This window comes from Paralichthys olivaceus, chromosome 18, assembly GCF_024713975.1.
Source record: "Paralichthys olivaceus isolate ysfri-2021 chromosome 18, ASM2471397v2, whole genome shotgun sequence".
Lineage (NCBI taxonomy): Eukaryota > Metazoa > Chordata > Actinopteri > Pleuronectiformes > Paralichthyidae > Paralichthys > Paralichthys olivaceus.
Genome location: NC_091110.1, coordinates 15,621,054 through 15,640,254, shown reverse-complemented (window position 1 = coordinate 15,640,254; position 19,201 = coordinate 15,621,054). Strand labels below are relative to the sequence as shown.

Genomic DNA, 19,201 nt, shown 5'->3' with positions numbered 1-19,201 from the left:
ATGTGAAGTGTTTGGAAGTTCTGGGTAGCCTTGGATTCTGTATTTGCTTTGCATCTATCAGGTTTGGGTCTACCGTTGGTCGCAAGGACATACATAACTGCATATGGAGCCAATCAATATTTATGAAAATGTAAATGAAGCCTTTGGCTTATCCTAATGAGAGGAATCTGTCAACCCTGCAAATTGTAAGTCAGAGCGAGCAGGTTTATCTGGAAATTATGTGGAGGAATCTGAGCGGTGTAAATGGTGGAGGGATTTAGCCGATGTGAGAAACGTGAGCAGAGGTAACGCTCAGCAGAATAATTTACAGATAATGTAAAATACATTTGTATACTAATCTCTCGTTCACCGTGACACAGCTGCCGCATGTCAAAAGCTGAAAATATGATTTTGAGTGAAATTATGTTATTGGTGATTGGTGATTTTTCTGCCTATTTATCTGCTTTAGTAGAAGGTTTTTCTCTGAGAAATGAATATGAAGATATTTTTGAATAATAAACCTTATTTAAACAACATAAAAAAAGCAATTAAAATTAAATGTCAAGCTATCATTAATCATAAGAAGCAAAATACAAGTAATAAATACATAAAATAGAACAATATAGATTAATTTAAATTATCAAATTATATAAGGGTTCCATGAATATAATTTAATCACACAAAGTAATTTGTTTGCAGCATTTTTTTATTTGTTTGTCTGTTTCTCTGTAAATGTCCATACAGTAAATATTAATCTAAAAACCAAAACACCTCATAAAATTGATATTTCACAACATCGTCAGGCTACAAAACATAAAACTATTGAACATAAAAGATAAACTTTGCAAATGAATCAAGTAAAAACCTTCTTGAATCCAGTCTCTCTGAACTTTGTGTTGCAGATGCCACTTTCTTTTGACCTTCTTCTTTTCACATGCTGATATTTTTTATTTTGTTATTCATTTTTTTATTTTCATGGTCAATGCTTTCATAGGAACTGACACATCTGCGTTTCCCCACCCCGAGTTTGTCTAACTCTGAAACATGAGTGTGTCATAAATTTATATATTTCTCTTCCATGGTCTGTGAAACTGTTATATGATAAAGAATAAATGATTTGAGGAGGAGGCAGGACAAAGGCTGCACGATGGAGAGAGGTTGAGAATCGCTCGGCTCCTCCGTTAGTCTCTGGAGCAGCATGAAGAGAAGTGTAGTGTTTTGATCCTGAGCGTCGGCTGATATATGTTTAAGCCTGAATAGAACATGACATTCATGATGTTGTGTCACACTGAGTCTTCACCCCCTCAGCCCATGTTACTGCTGCTGGTGCTCATTAGCTTAAAGATGAAGGTAGGTGGGATCACGACTGGAGCTGGAGGAAATTAATTGGACACGAATTTTATTTCCACCTGTAGGCCTTGACAGTCAAGGTCTTCTCGCTCTTTTTCATTTTTACCTGCTTGTGGAGGCCTATTCGTTAAAAAAATAAAATCCAAATTCTGTGTTTATTTACATTTTATTTCAGCAATGATATAATTATGACATTGCCGGGTATCACCTCATTAATTTGTTGCTGTTGGCTGCTGCACCTGTCACAAAGCTGAACATTAGCTTCACAATGTTGCTAAATTATAATGGTCATGTTGAAAGAAACCTGGTTAGTAATGAGACATGAGGTGAGAGGAAACTTAACACTTTATTCTAACCAGTCTGCAAACCTTTAACCACAACAAACCCGCCCACACGAGATCTTGATAAAGTTTTTAGTTTAAAAAAATACAGCTAAATGTCATTTTGGAGCCAAAGACCTTCAAATCAAGTTGGCTTAACTTTGCTGGTGTGGTCAGGAGTGGCCTGCATCACAAAAAAGTAGTGGAGAGAGGTGTCATCTGAGGTACTGGTTACTTGTAGGATTCAGCCTCATAAGATCCAGTCCGAACAGTAGAGTTCTTACGTTTTACATTTATTATCATACTTACATTTCTCTGTGTATCTGTTTTATCTTTAGGTGCAACGAGGGAAACAACCAGTCAGCATCCTGGAATCCTGCAGAGTCGTCCCACTGCAACAGGCGAAGGGTCCTTCCTCAAGAGATGCAGAATGACCTGGAACGCCCGTCCTCCCAGGATCTCCCTCCTCCACCACCCCCGTCAGCCCTTCCTCACCCCCACTCTCTTCCCCTACTAGAGAAACACATGCCCATAGTGACCACATCTAACGGTCGCTCCGATCTGTTAGGCCGAGGCTTGGGCCAAGGGATGGGGCCGGGTCAGGGGGGCTCGGGACAGGGCCTTGCACAGTGCCGGGGTTTGGGCATGGTTGACTGCGCCCCCGGCCTGAGTGTGGGGCGCAACCCCATGGTTCAGGAGCTGTCAGAACTTGAGGGTCAAATCCTCATAATCAAGCAACAGCTGCAGTCAGCGATGAGGAGGAAGAGAGAGCTAGAACAGTACCAATCAGAAAACCAGCAAGCAAACCAGACTGCACCCAGTCAGGCCTCTACTCTCCAGTCCAACCAGTTTGCTCAGTATACCCAGTCCCACCAACAGACTAACCAACACACAAACACACTCCCGGAGTTCTGAAGCTTTTGCCTCTGTTTTTTTCCCAAGAGGCACCTGGTTAGACACAGGACGAGTTTCTAGAACCTCTGTCTGGAAAAAGAACACTTGCCTGAGTTCTGGAGTAGGAACCTTCACAGATTTCTGGAGGTTAAATGTTCCCTGATGCTCTGGAGTTCCCCTGAACGCTGGACTGAGATGTTCCCCAGGGGTCAGATCCAGCTCTGTATCTCCTTTTGGACATTTCCTGACCTCCGGGATTTTAAAAAGACGAGAAGCACTGAACAAAGGTGAACCAGGGATCCTGAACCAAATCTGTTCTTTCTAGCTTGTTGCTGAAGAGTTGTGCATCCCCATCCTCTTCTCAACATCTTTTCCTTCATTTTCTTCACCTTCTTTTCACCCTTTACCCGATCCTGCAATTTTTTCCATTCCACCCCCCCTCCACCCTAAACGTTTGTCCCTTTCATCCCTTCCCTCTAAGCTTTGTCTCTTCAAGGGCACAGATTTGCTTGCTATGATGATACCTTGATCATAGATATGAAGACACTTTGGTATTTAAGCTTAATGGGCTAATTCACTTGAGTCCAATGTCGAGACTCATTTAGAGTGTAAAGTGACCTGTGGTTGAACCCAGCCAGTTAAGTCTTAATGTCCCTGTGTCTTGCTTAAACCTTGTATCTTTCAGTGGGGGAAAGACGAACTGCTGGTGATTGGTTGACTTTACCATTGACGTTTAAATGTTCCTGGCCTTTAACAATGAGTGTTTCATTTGAGTTTGGGCATTAATTTCTGATCTGTTCGTTCAGGGTTGTTACAAATAGAAAAACAAAAAAAAAGAGATATAAAGTTGTGGCAAGACACCTCTGTATTCATCAAGAACCTCTGGTTGGCATCGTGTGGTGGTCTATACAAAACCTTATTTATGGGTCACTGTATAATGTTGTCCTGCACCTCACGGTTGCACTTCCAGTATTTTACTAAAGCAGCACCTACTAGGCATTATTTAACTTGTCAGAGTTTGACTAGCAACATGTGATCTGGAGAAGTCATAATGTACAAATTGATAGAAAAAGGGTCCACAGCTTTTCTAGTCAGGGACCAAAGCAAAAAACTTTTAATGTGATACCTGTGGTCTTTGGTCTACCAGTTCATTTCTGGTACAACCCTGTTGTCAAATATGTATAATGTAACTGTCACATACATGCAGACCACTAGTTGAACTCTGACAGGTTATTTAACTATGAACAATTCACAACTGACACAGTCATCCTGTGTGCTGAGATCTGTTCTCTGTTCTGCATCTTTTCTGTTTGGGTTTGGATGTGTTGCGTTATTAAAAATTACCTCTCTTCTTTGCACTTAATTGAATCGCAGCCTTTCTTCTTTTGTCTTTTGTGAACCTGAAATGTTTGAAGTCACGATTTCCAGTATATATACATACGGTACAATGTGGAGCCTGAGTTCAGCTTTTAAAAAGTACGCCTCGATGCTGGGAACAGGTATAGGTATGCAGCACCACCTTCTTTTCTGGCAATGAGAGGAAGTTACTCCGAAGAAAAGCAGAGGCTTGACGAGCTCAACGACCATCATGATTTTTTTTTAAGGATTAGAGCTACTTGCCTTCACTGATGGGTAATGAGCCCTTGTAAGTCAGACAAAGATGAGTCAGTGAAAGCAGAGGGACGATGGCTGACGGCCAGAGCACAGCAATCACATTACACTGTGTGTGCTGGATTTATTTACTGGATATCTTTGGGGGGGGGGGGGGGCATTGCTATGTACCTGCAGTTGTTCATTTCCTCCCATTGAAAAAGATTCCATTACGATTTTAAAAAACACCCTGCAGCCGTTCACAACCAGCACACCACCTGGAAACAGTGTTTGGTTGTCGTTTTTCACCCGTGTTGCTCGAGGACAGCAATTTAGACAGGGAGGCACATTCCGAAGAGCCAAGGCTGACAATTTAAAAACACACGGCACGGTCAAATACAACTGCAACACACACTTGCACACAAGCAACACCTATCTATTTAGCCAGTGTGTCTGCAAGCACAGGCTGTCACAGCTGAAATGAATGCCTGACGGAGCAAAAGAGCAAGTGCACCGGCTGAGCTGTCAGCTTCCTTTGTGACAGCGTGCACGTGTGTGCATGTGTGTGTCTGTGCACCTTTGCTCAGCGGTGGCACAGACATCACCAGAGTCGACTCAGTCGTAACAGGATGCATCGACAGAAAGCCTAAATAAGAGCTTCATGGTTTTATCACGAATCCCTGCTCGTTTTTATCTCTTGTCTGGGTTGAGTTTGTGTGTGTGGACAGGGCTGTGGTGTGAAGAGCAGGAGCTGGACTAAATTCATATTCACACACAGACTCTTTGAGGGCCTGTTTAAACACAAGCTCGCAGAAGAATTATGTTTTGCTCCTAACTTAGCTGTTAGGCCATTCTTCTGTGCATCTGTCACAATAAATATCATTTAGTATTAACAATAGTTCAGTTTCTTTCTCGAGGATATGACCTTACTGATAAGGTAGATGGACGTAGTTGTCACCATGTCCGTGTCTCGTGCTCTGTAAGTCTCTCCTAAAATGAATTCAGACATGAAGTTTGCCATGAACGCAGCAAGAGATTGTCGGAGAGAGATCGATAGCAAGAGTTCAGGTGAGAGGTGGCGTCTTGTAAGAGCGTGTGCGGGGCAAGACATGTTTAAATTTAGCTGCTGATATCATGTGTTTATTTCCAGCACATCAACACCAGAGAGAAAACATCCTCCACTCTCGGTTATTTCAGTCAGACGATGCTAACGTTGCCTCTGTATGATTCTAACCTGTTATCCTGCTTGTTGGTGAATTTCTGACACATGATAAAAAACACAAGAGAACACTTTGTTGCTACTGACTATTTAATTCGTGGACAAAAGCAAGAAAAAAAAAATATATGCAGCATTTCAAATGAAACGCTTTTTATTTTCAAAGTAAAAGATGATTATAATCACAATGACGATGATGATGACGATGAGCATAATTCAAATCATTAATATTTATAAAACATCTTGACTTCTCTCTTCATGCTGGGCGTTATCTTCCAATAGGAAATGGAGTCACAACATTGCATCACAATCCACTGGTGGCTCAGGGAGGGGGAGGGGAGCCTCAAGGAGGAAAAGTGAAGCAGGAGTCATTAGCCTGGTTTCCATTAGGAGGGCTAGCCGGGCCTTAGTAAATCAGTTTCTGTCTGTTTTTTTATTTTCCCCACATATTTTATTAGAACATCTTCCATTGGGATTCAAATTCAATTGTAAAGCCACACCAGTGGAATTTCAGGTAGATCTGGCACAGACTAGCCCCACCACACATCTCTGTTCAGCAATTTCTATTAACATCACAGTGAATCAGGAAATTGGGGTGAAACACACCCATCGAGATCTTTTACAGATCATATTTCCATAAGACTCAGAGGACGTCACTGACTCTTCCTTGTCATTTCCTCCAAAGGAGAGAGAGGGAATCATTCCCCAAAACACTTAAACTGATACCATAACATATCCAGGTTTACAGCAGGCAAACAGGTCCAAACGGATCAGAATAGTCAAACAGATTAACAAAAATCTTTACAAAATATGACCTGACATGGTCAAGTAATGTACAGAGAGATAATAAAAAGAAGGATTCTGTCTTTTTTTTTCCTGTACAAAGGACAAACATCACGGAACGACAACATCAAGATTTTTTTTTCATAGCAGATTTTTCAGACTCAGAGGGACGAATGTGGTGATCGACGACCTGGCAGGATGTGATGTAAAACAGAGTGAGTCAGCTGACAGGAAGTGTGCAGGTTTAACACCGTCAGGATAGGCTACAGCACTCGCTCATACAAAAATGTACAAAACACTGTCCTCTAACTACAAACCACCATGGAGGGAAAACACATCCCATGTTTCAAATGGTTTTAAATATCTGGAAAAAGAAAAACTGTGCTCGAGTTTGTCTTGTGATATTTTTGATGCGATCAGGGTGCCTCGGCGGGTTGAACTGAGCAAAGCCCAACTAGATGAGAACCATTACAAACATGGTGTCTTCTATCCCCCAGGTGAATGAAACAGATATATCAGGAGTGTTTTTTATTTTTTCTCGTCAAGCAATCGGCGCCACGTGGCATGCGTCCTCGTCATTGTGTCTGGAAGTGCTGTGGAGACGCAAACGTGACCCGGTGCTGCCCCCTTAGTCATGTGACCTCCGTCATCGATGCCGAGTGGTTCTGAGAATGGACGTGGGAGGAGAGGTGGAGAGGGAAACACAGAAAATGGAAGGAGAGGGAAAGGGAGTGGAGAGGAAAAGGTAGAGGAAATCACTGTGTGAGGTCACAGCATGTGTGTCCGTGTGTGGGAGGGAGGACAGGGTGGGCGTGCAAAATATCATGCCTGTATATTAATCTGAACATGTGTCAATGCTTTGTGTGGAAGAAAGAAAGAAAGAATAGAATAGAATAGAAAGTAAGAAAGAAGAGAAAGAAAGAAAGAACACATATGGTGAACTAAATATTTGATTGATACTGAATCCCTCTCTTTAGTCAATTAATTATCTCAGTAATTCTAAGAAATGACCAACTGAAGCAGAAAAAAGTAAATTACAACAAATTACAGTACAAAGCAAATTCCGTTAGACTAAATTAAAAGTATCTGGAGGGGGGGAGTTTTTTCATTTAAGCTGAAGGCCACGAGGGAGCTCTACCAATTAATGGGGAAAGATAATGCACATTGTGGAGATTAAAGTTTTGGGGATTCCGGGTTAAGTGTTTTTAGCTACCTGTGCGCTGAGGGTCTCCAGAGGACTCTCCACACGGGGGAAAGTCATTAGAGGGAGGCCGCGGTACTCTTCAGTCTTCTGTTTGGCTGCTGCACTGTGGACACCTTTAAAGTTGTTCACCACACATATACCCTGCGAAGAGGACAGTTCAACGTTAAGAGTGAGATGGACAATGGCAGAGGCTAACACAGTGTCAGCTGTATATGAACAGACTGTATATAAAGATGGAAGACAGGAAAGTGAACGCAAAGCATCTCCATGGCGGCAGTATAGGTCATAGATCCCGTCTCCTCATGTGTTCGTGGATGAGACATGGACCAAACTAAAAAAAATCAAAGTACAATGTTAAATACATTTTCCTTAAAAATGGTTTCTGTCATTTTAGGTTGTCAGTTCTTCAAGCATTATATTGGTGGTAAATTTGTAACTCAATGAGTTAGAGCTAAATGCCAACATTAGCATGCTAATATGCTAATGTCTAGCTGGTATAATGTTTAACTTGCACACCCTCTTAGTTTAATGTATTAGCATACTTACATTTGCTAATTAGCTCATTCATTTTGAGAAAAAAAATCCATTTGAATTAAAATGTGATTTAAATCAAACAACCCCGGTGCCACAGAGATATTCAGCTCCCATTAATGGAACCTGAGATATTGTTTTGAGACATGGGTCCATACTTTGTCTTTACAACAGCTATTACTGTAAAAATATCCACAGTCTTAAGACCAAAAAATTGCCATATAAGTGCCCAAAACTCAGCCATCATTTAACACAGTCAGGAGACGCCCCGGGATGTTTGTCTTCGTGGTGTGGATCTGTGCTCGGCTCCGAGAACTGTCGACTTGTTTCCTCATTGATACGTCTGTTAAAATTCCTCTAAATTACATGTTCCTGTAAATTCTTGTTTTTGCCTGTCAATCAGTTTCTTTGCTGCACTTCTGAAGCCCCCTCCCTGGACTAGTTAATCAAAAACGCAGCCTGAGGGAGATCTTTCCACCTTCCGACTCCCAACCCCCAGGTCAATCATGCCCTGCGGCAGGAGCAAAGGAGAAAATGGAGCCGGGCGATTCTCTCCTGGAGGATCCTCAAGGTTTCCATGTTTGCGGCAGTTCATGGACAGTCTGTCTTCCCAACACAGAGGAAACGAATGAATCAAAGAGGCTTCACATCACTGTCACGTCTTCACAAAAAACACTTGAATTCTTTATGATCCCTGTCAAATTGAATCTCCACTTTAAGTTGATTAGACTGAGCGGGACAGAAATGTTCAAAGTGCAGGCTTTTGTGCTCAACTCAACTCTGACACTGATTTGCTTTATTTTCCCTCCACTGTTCTAATCCACTTTGGGATGCAACCTATCTTTTTTGTGCCGTGACCATCCTGTTACATCCTGGCATCCTTTCTCTGGTTTTCAGCATAAGATCATGGATGACTGCTTTCTTTCCATTTCTGTGTCTTGTCACCCATGCTAAGACGAACTCTACCAATCTGGAATCTATTGTCTCAGGTGGAAAAGGAAAGGGAAATTTGCTTATTGCCGTGGTAAAGTGGTTTTGAGCTTTGAAATGAAAAATGTGCAAATTGTCTGCACACAGGATCCAGGGTTGCACCATATAATCGGGTCCGGCTTGAACCGACCCCATGCATATGTTTTTGACCTGCATAAAATGGCAGTTTTACATAACTTGCTAGCATCAAATAGAGGTTTAGTTGATAGGAATTCTAAATTTAAAGGGCTCCCACAGCCTCAGATGAGGCCATGGACCTCTAATTTGTTTGGGATCAAGCAGACACCTCTGTCTCCCATTTTGAGGATTTTATCTATATCATCCTGGAGCTCCAGGACACTCAGCTTAGGACTTATCCCTCAATCTGCTGGCAGAGAACAAAGCTCTAATAAGACTAATGGCAGGTGCAGTTTGATGAGCCAACAGAGACTCTCTCTCTGTGAGCACTGCTAGCACAGGGATTTAAGATATACCTGCTTTCTACTTGTCTTTGTGCCAATTAATTCCCTCAAGATAGCAGTCCATCAAACCGCCTCAGCTCTCAGATGACAAGACCTTGATAAGCTTCATCAGGACCATTAGGTCCATGTGCAGGGGGAGCGGGCGCCATTCTTGACTTCATGGTTTGCTGATAATTCGCTGGAAATGAGAAGGATGAAAACTGCTGAGGCGATGACCGACTTCCTTGTTTTCATCTTTCCCAGGAGATTGCTGCCTCAACATGTCAATTTTTATAGGTCAATCATTAAAAGCTTATATCCTTCATTAGAGCAGAGTGCAGTGGCTCCTCCACCTCCTCGTGTTCCAAGGACAAAGCTGCTTGAGGACACTGAAGATCACTGGCTTTTAGCTACTTCCAACCAATTTATTAGAAAACACAATGACTAAGACCAGAACAGGTAAATATGAGCCTAACTCTACTTACCAAGGGAACCTGAAAGTATCCTTTACAATCAGAATCTACCGTTATCTGAATGTCTACTATGGTTTATCAGGTATTTGTCCTCTATAGTGAAACCTATGAACCTCTCTTCACCATCCAGCCAAGATGTCCGTTAATCTTAAAATGCTATTTTTTTCATTGCCCTTCACTTTCTCAACATCCATTAAATCTGTGATCACTCTTGGTTTGTAGTGAGGTGTGATAATTGCAACTGTCTTAAAAAAATGGTAGATGCAAGAACTGGTTGTCAATACATACCGTCTCCGTAATGTTTAAAATAATACCAAAACTACCTTCTAATAGTTTTACTAACGAACTATGCTGTGATTGATCTGAGTTTTTCCTGTACATACATTTCATATCGCTCCTTCTTGCTCTTTGAATCAATAAGTTATCAAATCAGCCACCAGCAGCCAATGTTCAAATACCAACCACTGATTTCTTCCCTCCACATCTCCTCCTCCCTCTCCTCTCTTTCACACTCCTTCCTGCTTTGACACACGGGCCCATCGGCAATTACAACTAATGAAGCTTCTGAGACACTTCAATAAATCTCTCGTTTTTGATTTGTGTGTGTGTGGGGGGGGTTCCCTCCACCTTCCTTCCTCTCCTCAGTGGGCTTCCCGCTTCAACCCCAAAACAACTTGAGGGGCTCGGCTATAATCACCACCCTGCATAAACTATGATGTTGACAAAGACCTTTTTAATTTTCAGTGGAAGCTGTTTGACAACACATCACAGGAGGATGGGCTCCACTTTAAACTAAGTTGCAGTTTATTAATTATGATGACATGTGGTTGAAAAAGATAAATACGATCTCTGGTTGCTCCATCTCTGAATTAAATTCCCCCAAAAACTTTCTTCTCTCTTGTGATGCTTCTACCCCTTCTTCACTTCTCTCTTTTGAAAGTTTCTCAGGAGCAACCCAGGTCCCATCTCTGTATTTTCTCTCCACTCCTCTTCCCCCCCAATCCTTAACTTCCTCCCTCTTTCCAAATTCACCTGCATCTGAACCTCGTCCAAGCTCATCTTAAACCCTGCTTCATCCTGTTTCACATCCTCTCCCCATCACCTCTTCCTGACTTTTACTTTCTTTACCAGCTTACTTAATACCACAAGCCCTCTACATTCAACACATATCATTTAACAATCTGTTGTTTAACTACAAAAACATTTTTGGACCAACATTTGTATCAGGACTGACTTTTAAAACGCCTCCACACCCAGGCCGCTGCAACACGAATTAATCATTTAATTACTGGTTTGGGTCGGTTCCAAGATGAAGCTGGAAATTGTTATTATAATTTGAGTATAATTCATGACCAGAATCCACCTCCGAGCATCACCCTCTCTTTCTCTCCTACCCTCTTATTCCCGTTCCCGAGCCTCCCGAGAGTTTTCATTTGTCCGCTGATCTCACCAGAAACAGAGCGATGGCCGATCCCAGTATGAATCCGGCCACCACGTCCGAACAGTGGTTCCGGTACTCCGAGACTCGGTTGAGGCCGGTGAGGAAGGCTGAACAGAGCGTGCCCAGACAGAGGACAGGCTTGGCCAGGCGGCTGGACTTGGTCTTGATGGTGCTGGTGATGTACATCTGAAGAGGAGGATATTAGGGAGATCAAACCAAAAGATGTGAAAATACAAAAGATAGTATTTTATTTCTGTGTCAAAGGGAAGAGAGTCTCCTGCAGAGTAACTGGGAGTGTCCCACAGAAACTGAGTCAGACATTTGACTATTCCATAACAGTACAAAGCTCCCATTGATTAGCAAAACAAAAAGGAAAGATGTCAAAAACTTTCATCAGCTGACTGAAATAAATCTCAAAAACAAAGGATTATTTCTTCACAGGGAATAAAAGATTATAAGGAACCTCCTACTGCGAGTGAAAGAGAATCCCAGCATTTAAAAACCTAGATTTCCACATGCAGGTTCAATAGTGCAAGTTCGTTGTCCTCACCGTCAGGTAAACAGCGGAGTAAACACTCAGCGACGCGTCCTTGGAAGGGAACGACCGGCGGGCGTTCTCCACGACGATGGGGTTTCCGGTGCAGATGTTGCCGTTGATGATAAACTGGTGGTTAAAGCGACACTCTGTGCCCGTGTAGTTGGGTTTGCAGACAGACAGGAAGTAAGGAGAGAGACCTCCCGTCACCACCTGTCCTGCGTTGACGAAGATGTCTGTGGCGAACAGTCCGAATGCAAACACACCTGAGGGCACACAGAGACACAGATACGGCACGATGACAATTTAAACGAAAGAGTGTAAATACCACACATGGCGCGGTTGTTGTTGTCCCATAATTTGGAAACCGCAAATGGACCACCACAGCAACCATGGTCTTAAAATGAGACGAGGTCAGGCACATTAGTTGCGCGTCAATATGTTGTGGAAGCAGAAAGAATTTGAACAACTGACAACAAAAACCTGGCCTGAAGACAGTGGTGTATTTTTGTTCTTTTCCAAGGTGCATGATCAAAACAGCAATGTGGACGACACACAGAGGAAAAAACAACAACATAAAGTCAAAGGAAAAAAAATAGCATCTGAAATTAATGACTGCACTGACACAGCACACTGACCCTGACCAGCGTCTGAATTCCTCTTACTGTGAAATATGACTGTTGATTATCTGGCCTGCTTAGCCATGAAATTACTCTGCTTTGTATTCTCATGCAAGGGGGCTGCGGGGGCGTGAGGGGGTGGGAGGGTTTCGGGGGCCTGTGAGGGGCACAGGGACATGATTGTGTGAAGGGCAGAGAGAGAGGGAGAGAGAGGGAGAGAGAGTGGGGGGGTGGGATTAGGGTGAGAGGAGAGGAGCTGGGCGGGGAGCGAGGGAGTGGAAAACGAAAAGCCTCGGCGATCCTTTGAATGTGACAGATTGCTCTGGAACAGAGGGAAATATAAATCATATGAATTGCCTAATGAATTTCTGATGAGTGTTCTGCGCGGTGAAGGGGTATTATTTAAAAAAAGGAACAATACATTTCTGAGTATGCAAAGTCCGGCGGGCTTCCTCCTTCAATGGAACAGATAAAGAAGCCCTTCTCGTAGGAGTGGCAATCTTTTATAAAATTGAAAATTGGATGGTTAATGTCGTGTTTGAGGAACTTTGGCTGCTCGATGACCGTGATGGTTGTTTATCGTTTGTGGGCTGCAATCTTCTGTCCGAACTGCCCAAGAGAAAAATCGTAATACACAGATTTGTTTTTTTGTGGCCAGCCTACATGACGAAACCCCATTATCACTTAAAAATGTAAGTCTGAACCTCGACGATTCAGGTCGGGTATCCACACTTGAATCGTTTGCACCCTTGTCTTCTCCTTATGGTGACGCCACATGTCGAAAATGTGAACAAACTTTATCTTAAACACCAAACTTTCAAAAGTCCTGAATCATCGGTTACTGTTTGAGTTTCAGTCACAGGTGACTGGCATCCTCCGCAGTCAGCTGTCAGCCATGATATACAGCAAGCTGCCTCCTAAACACTTATCGAAAGACTGTGAAAGTCACAGGGACAGTTATGATGTTGCAGAAGTAGGAGTTACTGAGCCATTAATCTAGTGCTCAAACTGCAGAAAACTCCACTTAAAGTGCCCATTTCATGTTTTTCAGGTTTTCCCTTCGGGCGGCACGGCAAGAGGCTTCCCGGTTTGAATCTTGGATCGGCCTCAGTGGGTTTTCTCCGGCTAATCCAGCTTTCTCCCGCACTCCAAAGAGGACGTCCAGATTGGGTTTAGGTTAACTGGCGATTCTTAATTGACTGAGTTTGAATAATTTTTTGTCTTTATATGTCGGCCCTGTGATACGCTAGCGACCTGTCAAGAGTGTTCTGCGCCTCTCGCCCAATGTCAGCTGGCATTCGCTCCGGCTCCCCCCAGTGACCCTCAAAGGATAAACCGTACAGAAATAAATGGAAGGGGGTTTTTTCCTTGTCCTTCACGGTCGTGTGAATTTTTGAGCAGAGAAGGCAATGAAACTGTTTTAGTGTTAAATTATTGTGTTTTTTTTATTATATGATTTTTTTAAATGTAAATCTGTAAGACTTGTACTTATTTATATATAGTAGTGTAAATTTGAACTTCCAATTTGTTTTTAGCAATAAAAAAGCTGTTCTTCTGAACTGTTTTAAACGAATTGATTTTACACATTTTATTGGTAAAAACACAAATGATACCAAACCCGAATTTGTTCTAATGCTATCATCATAATACTAATGACTAGTTTTGAGTATTTGTCACGAGACCGCTCTCACCGATGAAGCGTATGATCCGGCGGATGAGGGGGTTGAGGTAACAACAGTCTCCCGTCACTATGGTTTTCTCCTGGGCCAGCAGAGCTTCCCTCGTCGATTTCATCACATACATGGAGACCTCTCCGATGAAAATCTGCACACAGAAACATATCCACGAAATCAAACACAGACAAGGAACAAGGAAGAAAACAATAAGTTTAAAGCAGATATTATATATAATATAATATTTGCTCCTGTCTGGCCCGTGAACACAAACCACTTTGTTTTTATGCAGTTTTTCTCCAGGTCCATTAGAGTGTGGACATGACAGCAGGTCTAATGGAAAAGCTGCTGCTGGACAAACAAAATGAAACTATCTGAGTGTCTGAGTGCGTCTGGTTTTGTCTTTGGTATTTGTGTCTGTTTATGTAAGAGTGTGTCTCAAGCCTCAGGACGAGAAACAAAACTTTTGTTTTCGTTCTGTCCCATGTGAATGTTATTTTATTTATTTATTTTCATCATCAACATGATCCTCAGAACAAAAATCTTCCCTTTCTGTTTTCTTGTGGCTTTAAACAGCAGGAGCAGCCGATGTTGTGATGTTGGGAACTGTAAAAAAAAAAAGAAGAAGAAGAAAGAGGAGCTGACATCTCTCACATAAACTGGATCCGAAGGTTTTTAAGCTTTGCACTGGATCCAGTCTGGATTTGTCAGCATGAAGGAGGCTGAATTAATATTTTCAAACACTTGTTCTCTGCCGCATGATGAGTGACATAAAGCATGCAAATCATGAATCATGAGCTATCATCAGATGCATCGTGACTGAAAATCCATCGTTTGATGTCTAATGACGCAGAAACATCTGTCGTCGAGTGCAAACGTAGCCTGAGAAGACCTTCTTCAAACAGAGGGAAACTGTAAAGGGCAAGCAACTTGGCGCATGTGGTTTATTTGGGCTGAGCAGAGTTTGTGATAAATCAAAATGCATTTCGAAAAGGCCAATCAAAACAGATCACCAGCATGAGTGTACAAACACATAATATCACAATATGGCTGGTGTGTCCTGGGACGGGGTCACAATAAGCTGCTTTCAGACATGCACTGAACTCAGCAGTTCCACCGTAAGTTCTTCAGAGGAGGTGCACGTGTGACCGCAGATGCTCCGCAGTCTCTATAAACTTTATCCACCTGGCCTCTGAGTATAATGTCCGTAGAAATCCAGGAGAATTTGATGTAAGAACACACAGAGCCAAAAATCAGCGGCTCCACCTCTCACCTGAAGAACCGTGTGCATTGGGGCGTGGATACTGTGTAAGTCAGGCTCCACCCCTAGCTCTTCCAAATATGGTGACTTCTGGTTTCAAAAAACCAAGATGGCGCTGGATAAAACACCAAAGTAGTTGTCTCACTAGAGTCTGCTCCTGCACTGAAAAGGTCACCACTGACTAACTGTCTTAAATCGACCCATGTGTCTGCCAGCCTCCTTTATACAAATGTCATGACATCTGACTGGAAACAAGACTCCTCCCTGAAACGTTCAGTGTTAGAAAACTGAGAAACAACTGTGTCGCGCCTGAGCACAAAGTGAAAAGGTCAAACAACAGACTCCGAGAAAAGAACATGCTAATACTTCACAGAGAGCCTCGTTCTCAGGGGTATTCTGCTCGACATGAAACTAAAAGAGCAGACGTCTGCTTCATGTACTATCTGACCTATTCAGCACTGTAGCACATTAACAAGAGCTCAGGTCCACAACACAGCAGGAAGTTATCAGAAATGAAAACTTTACCTGGGACAGGAAATGACAGAGAGTCACACAGAGATCCTTTTTTTCACCCACACATTAAAAGTGACTGCTGCGCCCTGTGGAGAACCATAAATGATTCATGGGGCGGTTCGTTCCACTCGCTGCCAAAGAGCTGAAGAATTTTTGATCGGAAAACAATCATCTGTGCAGCCTGAGGCAGCAAAAACAAACACACATTGTGTTGATCGCTGTAGTTTACAAGCTGTTTAGATTGTTTGATGGTTTTCTCAAATTTCATTAAAAATAAATCACTGTTAAGTTTTTTCTTAGACATATGCAGCCCTCAGAAAACTAAATTTCCCTCTAGACGGAGGGATTTCTTTCTGCCCATGCAACCTTTATTTCACGATTATCATGAATTACTAATAAATCCATTTATCACTGGAGCAACTCACGTCCATAGATTGTAAATAAAAAGAGGGGCTTAGATCTGTTGCTTGATTTTAAACTGCTCTACTTTAAATTATACAGCCTTTAATTAATTTCTGTATCTTCTTTCTGTGTAAAAAATGTGTCTAATACATAACCTATATACCTATATACCTATATTGGGCAAACTATATACAGGTAATGTCTGATAACATCAGACACAAAGAAGAATATGTTGAAAGGTGAAGCAGTGAGTTAATGAGACACTTTCATGAGTGTGGAGACCAAAACCAGAGCTACAAGAGGGAAATCTGGACCAATATCCACAGACAGAACTTGAATGCTGCTTTGTGCCTGCTGCAATGCGTGATTACTTTTTTTCGCCAACTCATCTACCTTATAATGCAGTTTTAATCTCTTCTTAATGAGCCGGTAATTTCCAATATTGTTACCAAGACCCATAAAAAGCAGCGGAATTAGAGTGGCAACGATAAAATGCATTGGAGTTGCACCTCAGCAAGTTTATCTTGAGCAACTTTTTTTTATCGATGTTGGTCGACGCTCAGTCGCTAACACCAGGTTGTTTTTTGATGGAGCGACATCATGTTTTCATTATCTTGGCTCTGATTGGTGAAGGACGGTTTACAGAGTGTTGCATGGGTCTGACCCATGTAACCTCCGCAGCCTTCTCAACAGCCCGGCCACGAGGAAAGCACTGCACAGATTACTGCCTCTCTGCTAATTGGCCAAACATCTCAGCCTTGACACCATTAATTCTGATTGGTCGTAAACCTCACAGGTTTATGACGCATGCGGAGACGGATTGATTTACAGCGCAGCGCCGAGTCAAGCGCCTGACACAGCATTCTCAAAGGGTACGATCCAAAAAAGTTTGGGATAGTGTGGCGATGGATAAAGAGACAAAGGTCACATATATGACTGAAAGAGAGAAAGATGGAAAGAGATGGAGGTGAAGTGACCGGCAGTGTTGAACTAAACTTAAAGTGCTGACACAGCATCGTGTGTGTGTGTGTGTGTGTGAGATCAGGGACAAGAGAGAATTAATCTTATTAGGATTTAATGAGTTTTATGTAAAACACCACATAAGAAATTCAACTGTCACAGCGAGAGACAAAGGAACGTGACAATATCGACTTCATACTGCAAATGTATTTTTAAAGGCCAAAGAACGTGCGATCTGAGCACGTGATACATTTAATGTTGATCGGCAGTTTGTGCTCCTCAACGTTAGAGACACAACGACTGATTCGTCGAGCTTCACTGAGTTTCAGGTTCCAGGGTTGTGAAGACCGAGTCCTGCAGCAGGTCTCTACTCGCTGCAGGTCACTTTAACAGTTTCAGATAGAAAGCTGCAACCAGCATCACCACAGACCGAGACTGATCACTTACAGGGATAATATATTCTCACACTAAAATAATCATCATTAAATTGACATGTTTTTAGTGTAAGAAGACAATTAAGTTTGATTCTTACATTTATTTCTATGCTTGTATTTTGTGTAATAATCAGAGTAGAAGCGTCTCTCACCCAATCGTCTGCGCGCAATATCGTTTGTCACATTTCCTGTCCAATCAGAGCACTCTTCCAGATTTGAAACCAGCAGCTCCGTGAATCACTGATGCACCTGCTCAGCAGTTACTTACAGGGAGGGCGCACTGCAGCAAGATGTGTTTTATTTCCTCTGTAAATGTGGCGATAATTCAGATTGTGTAGCAGTCGGTGTTTAGAGCTCGACAGCAAAGAACAAAACGTCCCAGATAATAAACAAGGAGAGCAGGAGGCACACAGAGACATTAGACCGGTGAGATCTCATCTCCTTACAGATGGATGGGTGGCGTGTGTCCAGGACGTCTTTAACGATCACGTCCCTGATTAAGTGGCTCTTGAAATTGTAAGCTGTCGGTTTGGGAAGGAGGTAAAAGCTGGGAGATGTAAGTGGAACACATACAATACACGGCTGGAAGCCTACTGAGGTATTATTACAATTTCTTTACACCTAGAGGATAATCATTAGAAAGTGTTCTGTACACACAATCTATCACAGCAGGAAGATAATTGAAGCTTATTTTGTTGTATAAATGCCGTCAAACTGAATATGTTTCTGTTCTTGATGATGTTTTGACTATTTGCATGTTTCTTTTTCTCGCAGTGACTCAGGCTCTCGGTGTATTAAAAACACATTAGAGTTATATAAGAAAATAAACAGGATGTGAAGGAGAATTTCGTGTTGTGATGCGACTACACACAAGGCTCGCACTGAGGAAAGCGAGTGGGGAGGAGGCCGCTGATCGGAACAGACAGATTCAGCTGACTGCTTCCGGTCGCCTCATTCTTCAGAAGACACAGATCACAAAACATTAAGAGTCTCCTCTGTGCAAAGTTTCCCTCTAACTGCCTCGCTGCTGGAGCAGGTGTGTGTGCATCAGTGTCCCGCAGAATAACACAAGACGCTACACTGGATACTGGCTCTGTGGCAAGACACCAACAAATCCTTAATCCTGTCTGTTGCGGCTCAAACACCAAACGGTCTCGTGGACTCACCGTAGACTCCTCGGATACGATTAAATGCTGCGTTTCGACAGGTTTCAACTAGTAAAGGCCACAATGGACGAAACTCAAGACGACAGATATGAAGGAATATTATGAGAACCAGAATTACTGACACTACATTTACTAATATCTGTAATGTTTATAGAAAATCCTTTCAAAGTTCCGTTAAACGAACTTTAACATTATTAAGATACATCTACGTGCATTTAAGACGTAGGACACAATATTTCTAAATAATTAAGACTGTTTAAGAATGTAGAAATGTTGTTAAATGAACTATTGTGGATCTGAAAAAACAACTAATCTGGTGTTAAATAAATCAAAATGTGAATGTTGGAGATTAAAGCAGTTACAAATCACTGATGAAGGTGAATTCTCTTCACTCATTTAATTGAACGGCCGATTGTGCAGCTTTAT

At 42.2% G+C, this 19,201-nt stretch overlaps 2 protein-coding genes across 5 annotated transcripts in view; one reads left to right on the top strand and one right to left on the bottom strand.

Annotated features, from left to right (window-relative positions):
* The window catches only part of grin3a (glutamate receptor, ionotropic, N-methyl-D-aspartate 3A), a 35,965-nt gene extending 32,059 nt beyond the window's left edge, over positions 1-3,906 (top strand). The window contains exon 10 of the mRNA XM_020081684.2: positions 1,988-3,906. Coding sequence (XP_019937243.2) covers positions 1,988-2,564 — 577 coding nt within the window. The 3' untranslated portion in view covers positions 2,565-3,906. The remainder of the gene's footprint in view (positions 1-1,987) is intronic.
* Positions 3,907-5,424: 1,518 nt separating this feature from the next.
* plppr1 (phospholipid phosphatase related 1) overlaps positions 5,425-19,201 on the bottom strand; it is a 38,078-nt gene continuing 24,301 nt past the window's right edge. For 3 of the 4 annotated variants that reach the window (XM_069514018.1, XM_069514017.1, XM_020082605.2), the window contains 5 exons: positions 14,058-14,190; positions 11,762-12,012; positions 11,221-11,397; positions 7,346-7,477; positions 5,425-6,797 (listed from right to left, as the gene is read on the bottom strand). In XM_069514018.1, the coding sequence (XP_069370119.1) occupies positions 6,765-6,797; positions 7,346-7,477; positions 11,221-11,397; positions 11,762-12,012; positions 14,058-14,190 (726 nt within the window). In that variant the 3' untranslated portion in view covers positions 5,425-6,764. Of the gene's footprint in view, positions 6,990-7,345; positions 7,478-11,220; positions 11,398-11,761; positions 12,013-14,057; positions 14,191-19,201 lie in introns of all 4 variants that reach the window. The other variant, XM_020082606.2, reaches the window with a different exon arrangement.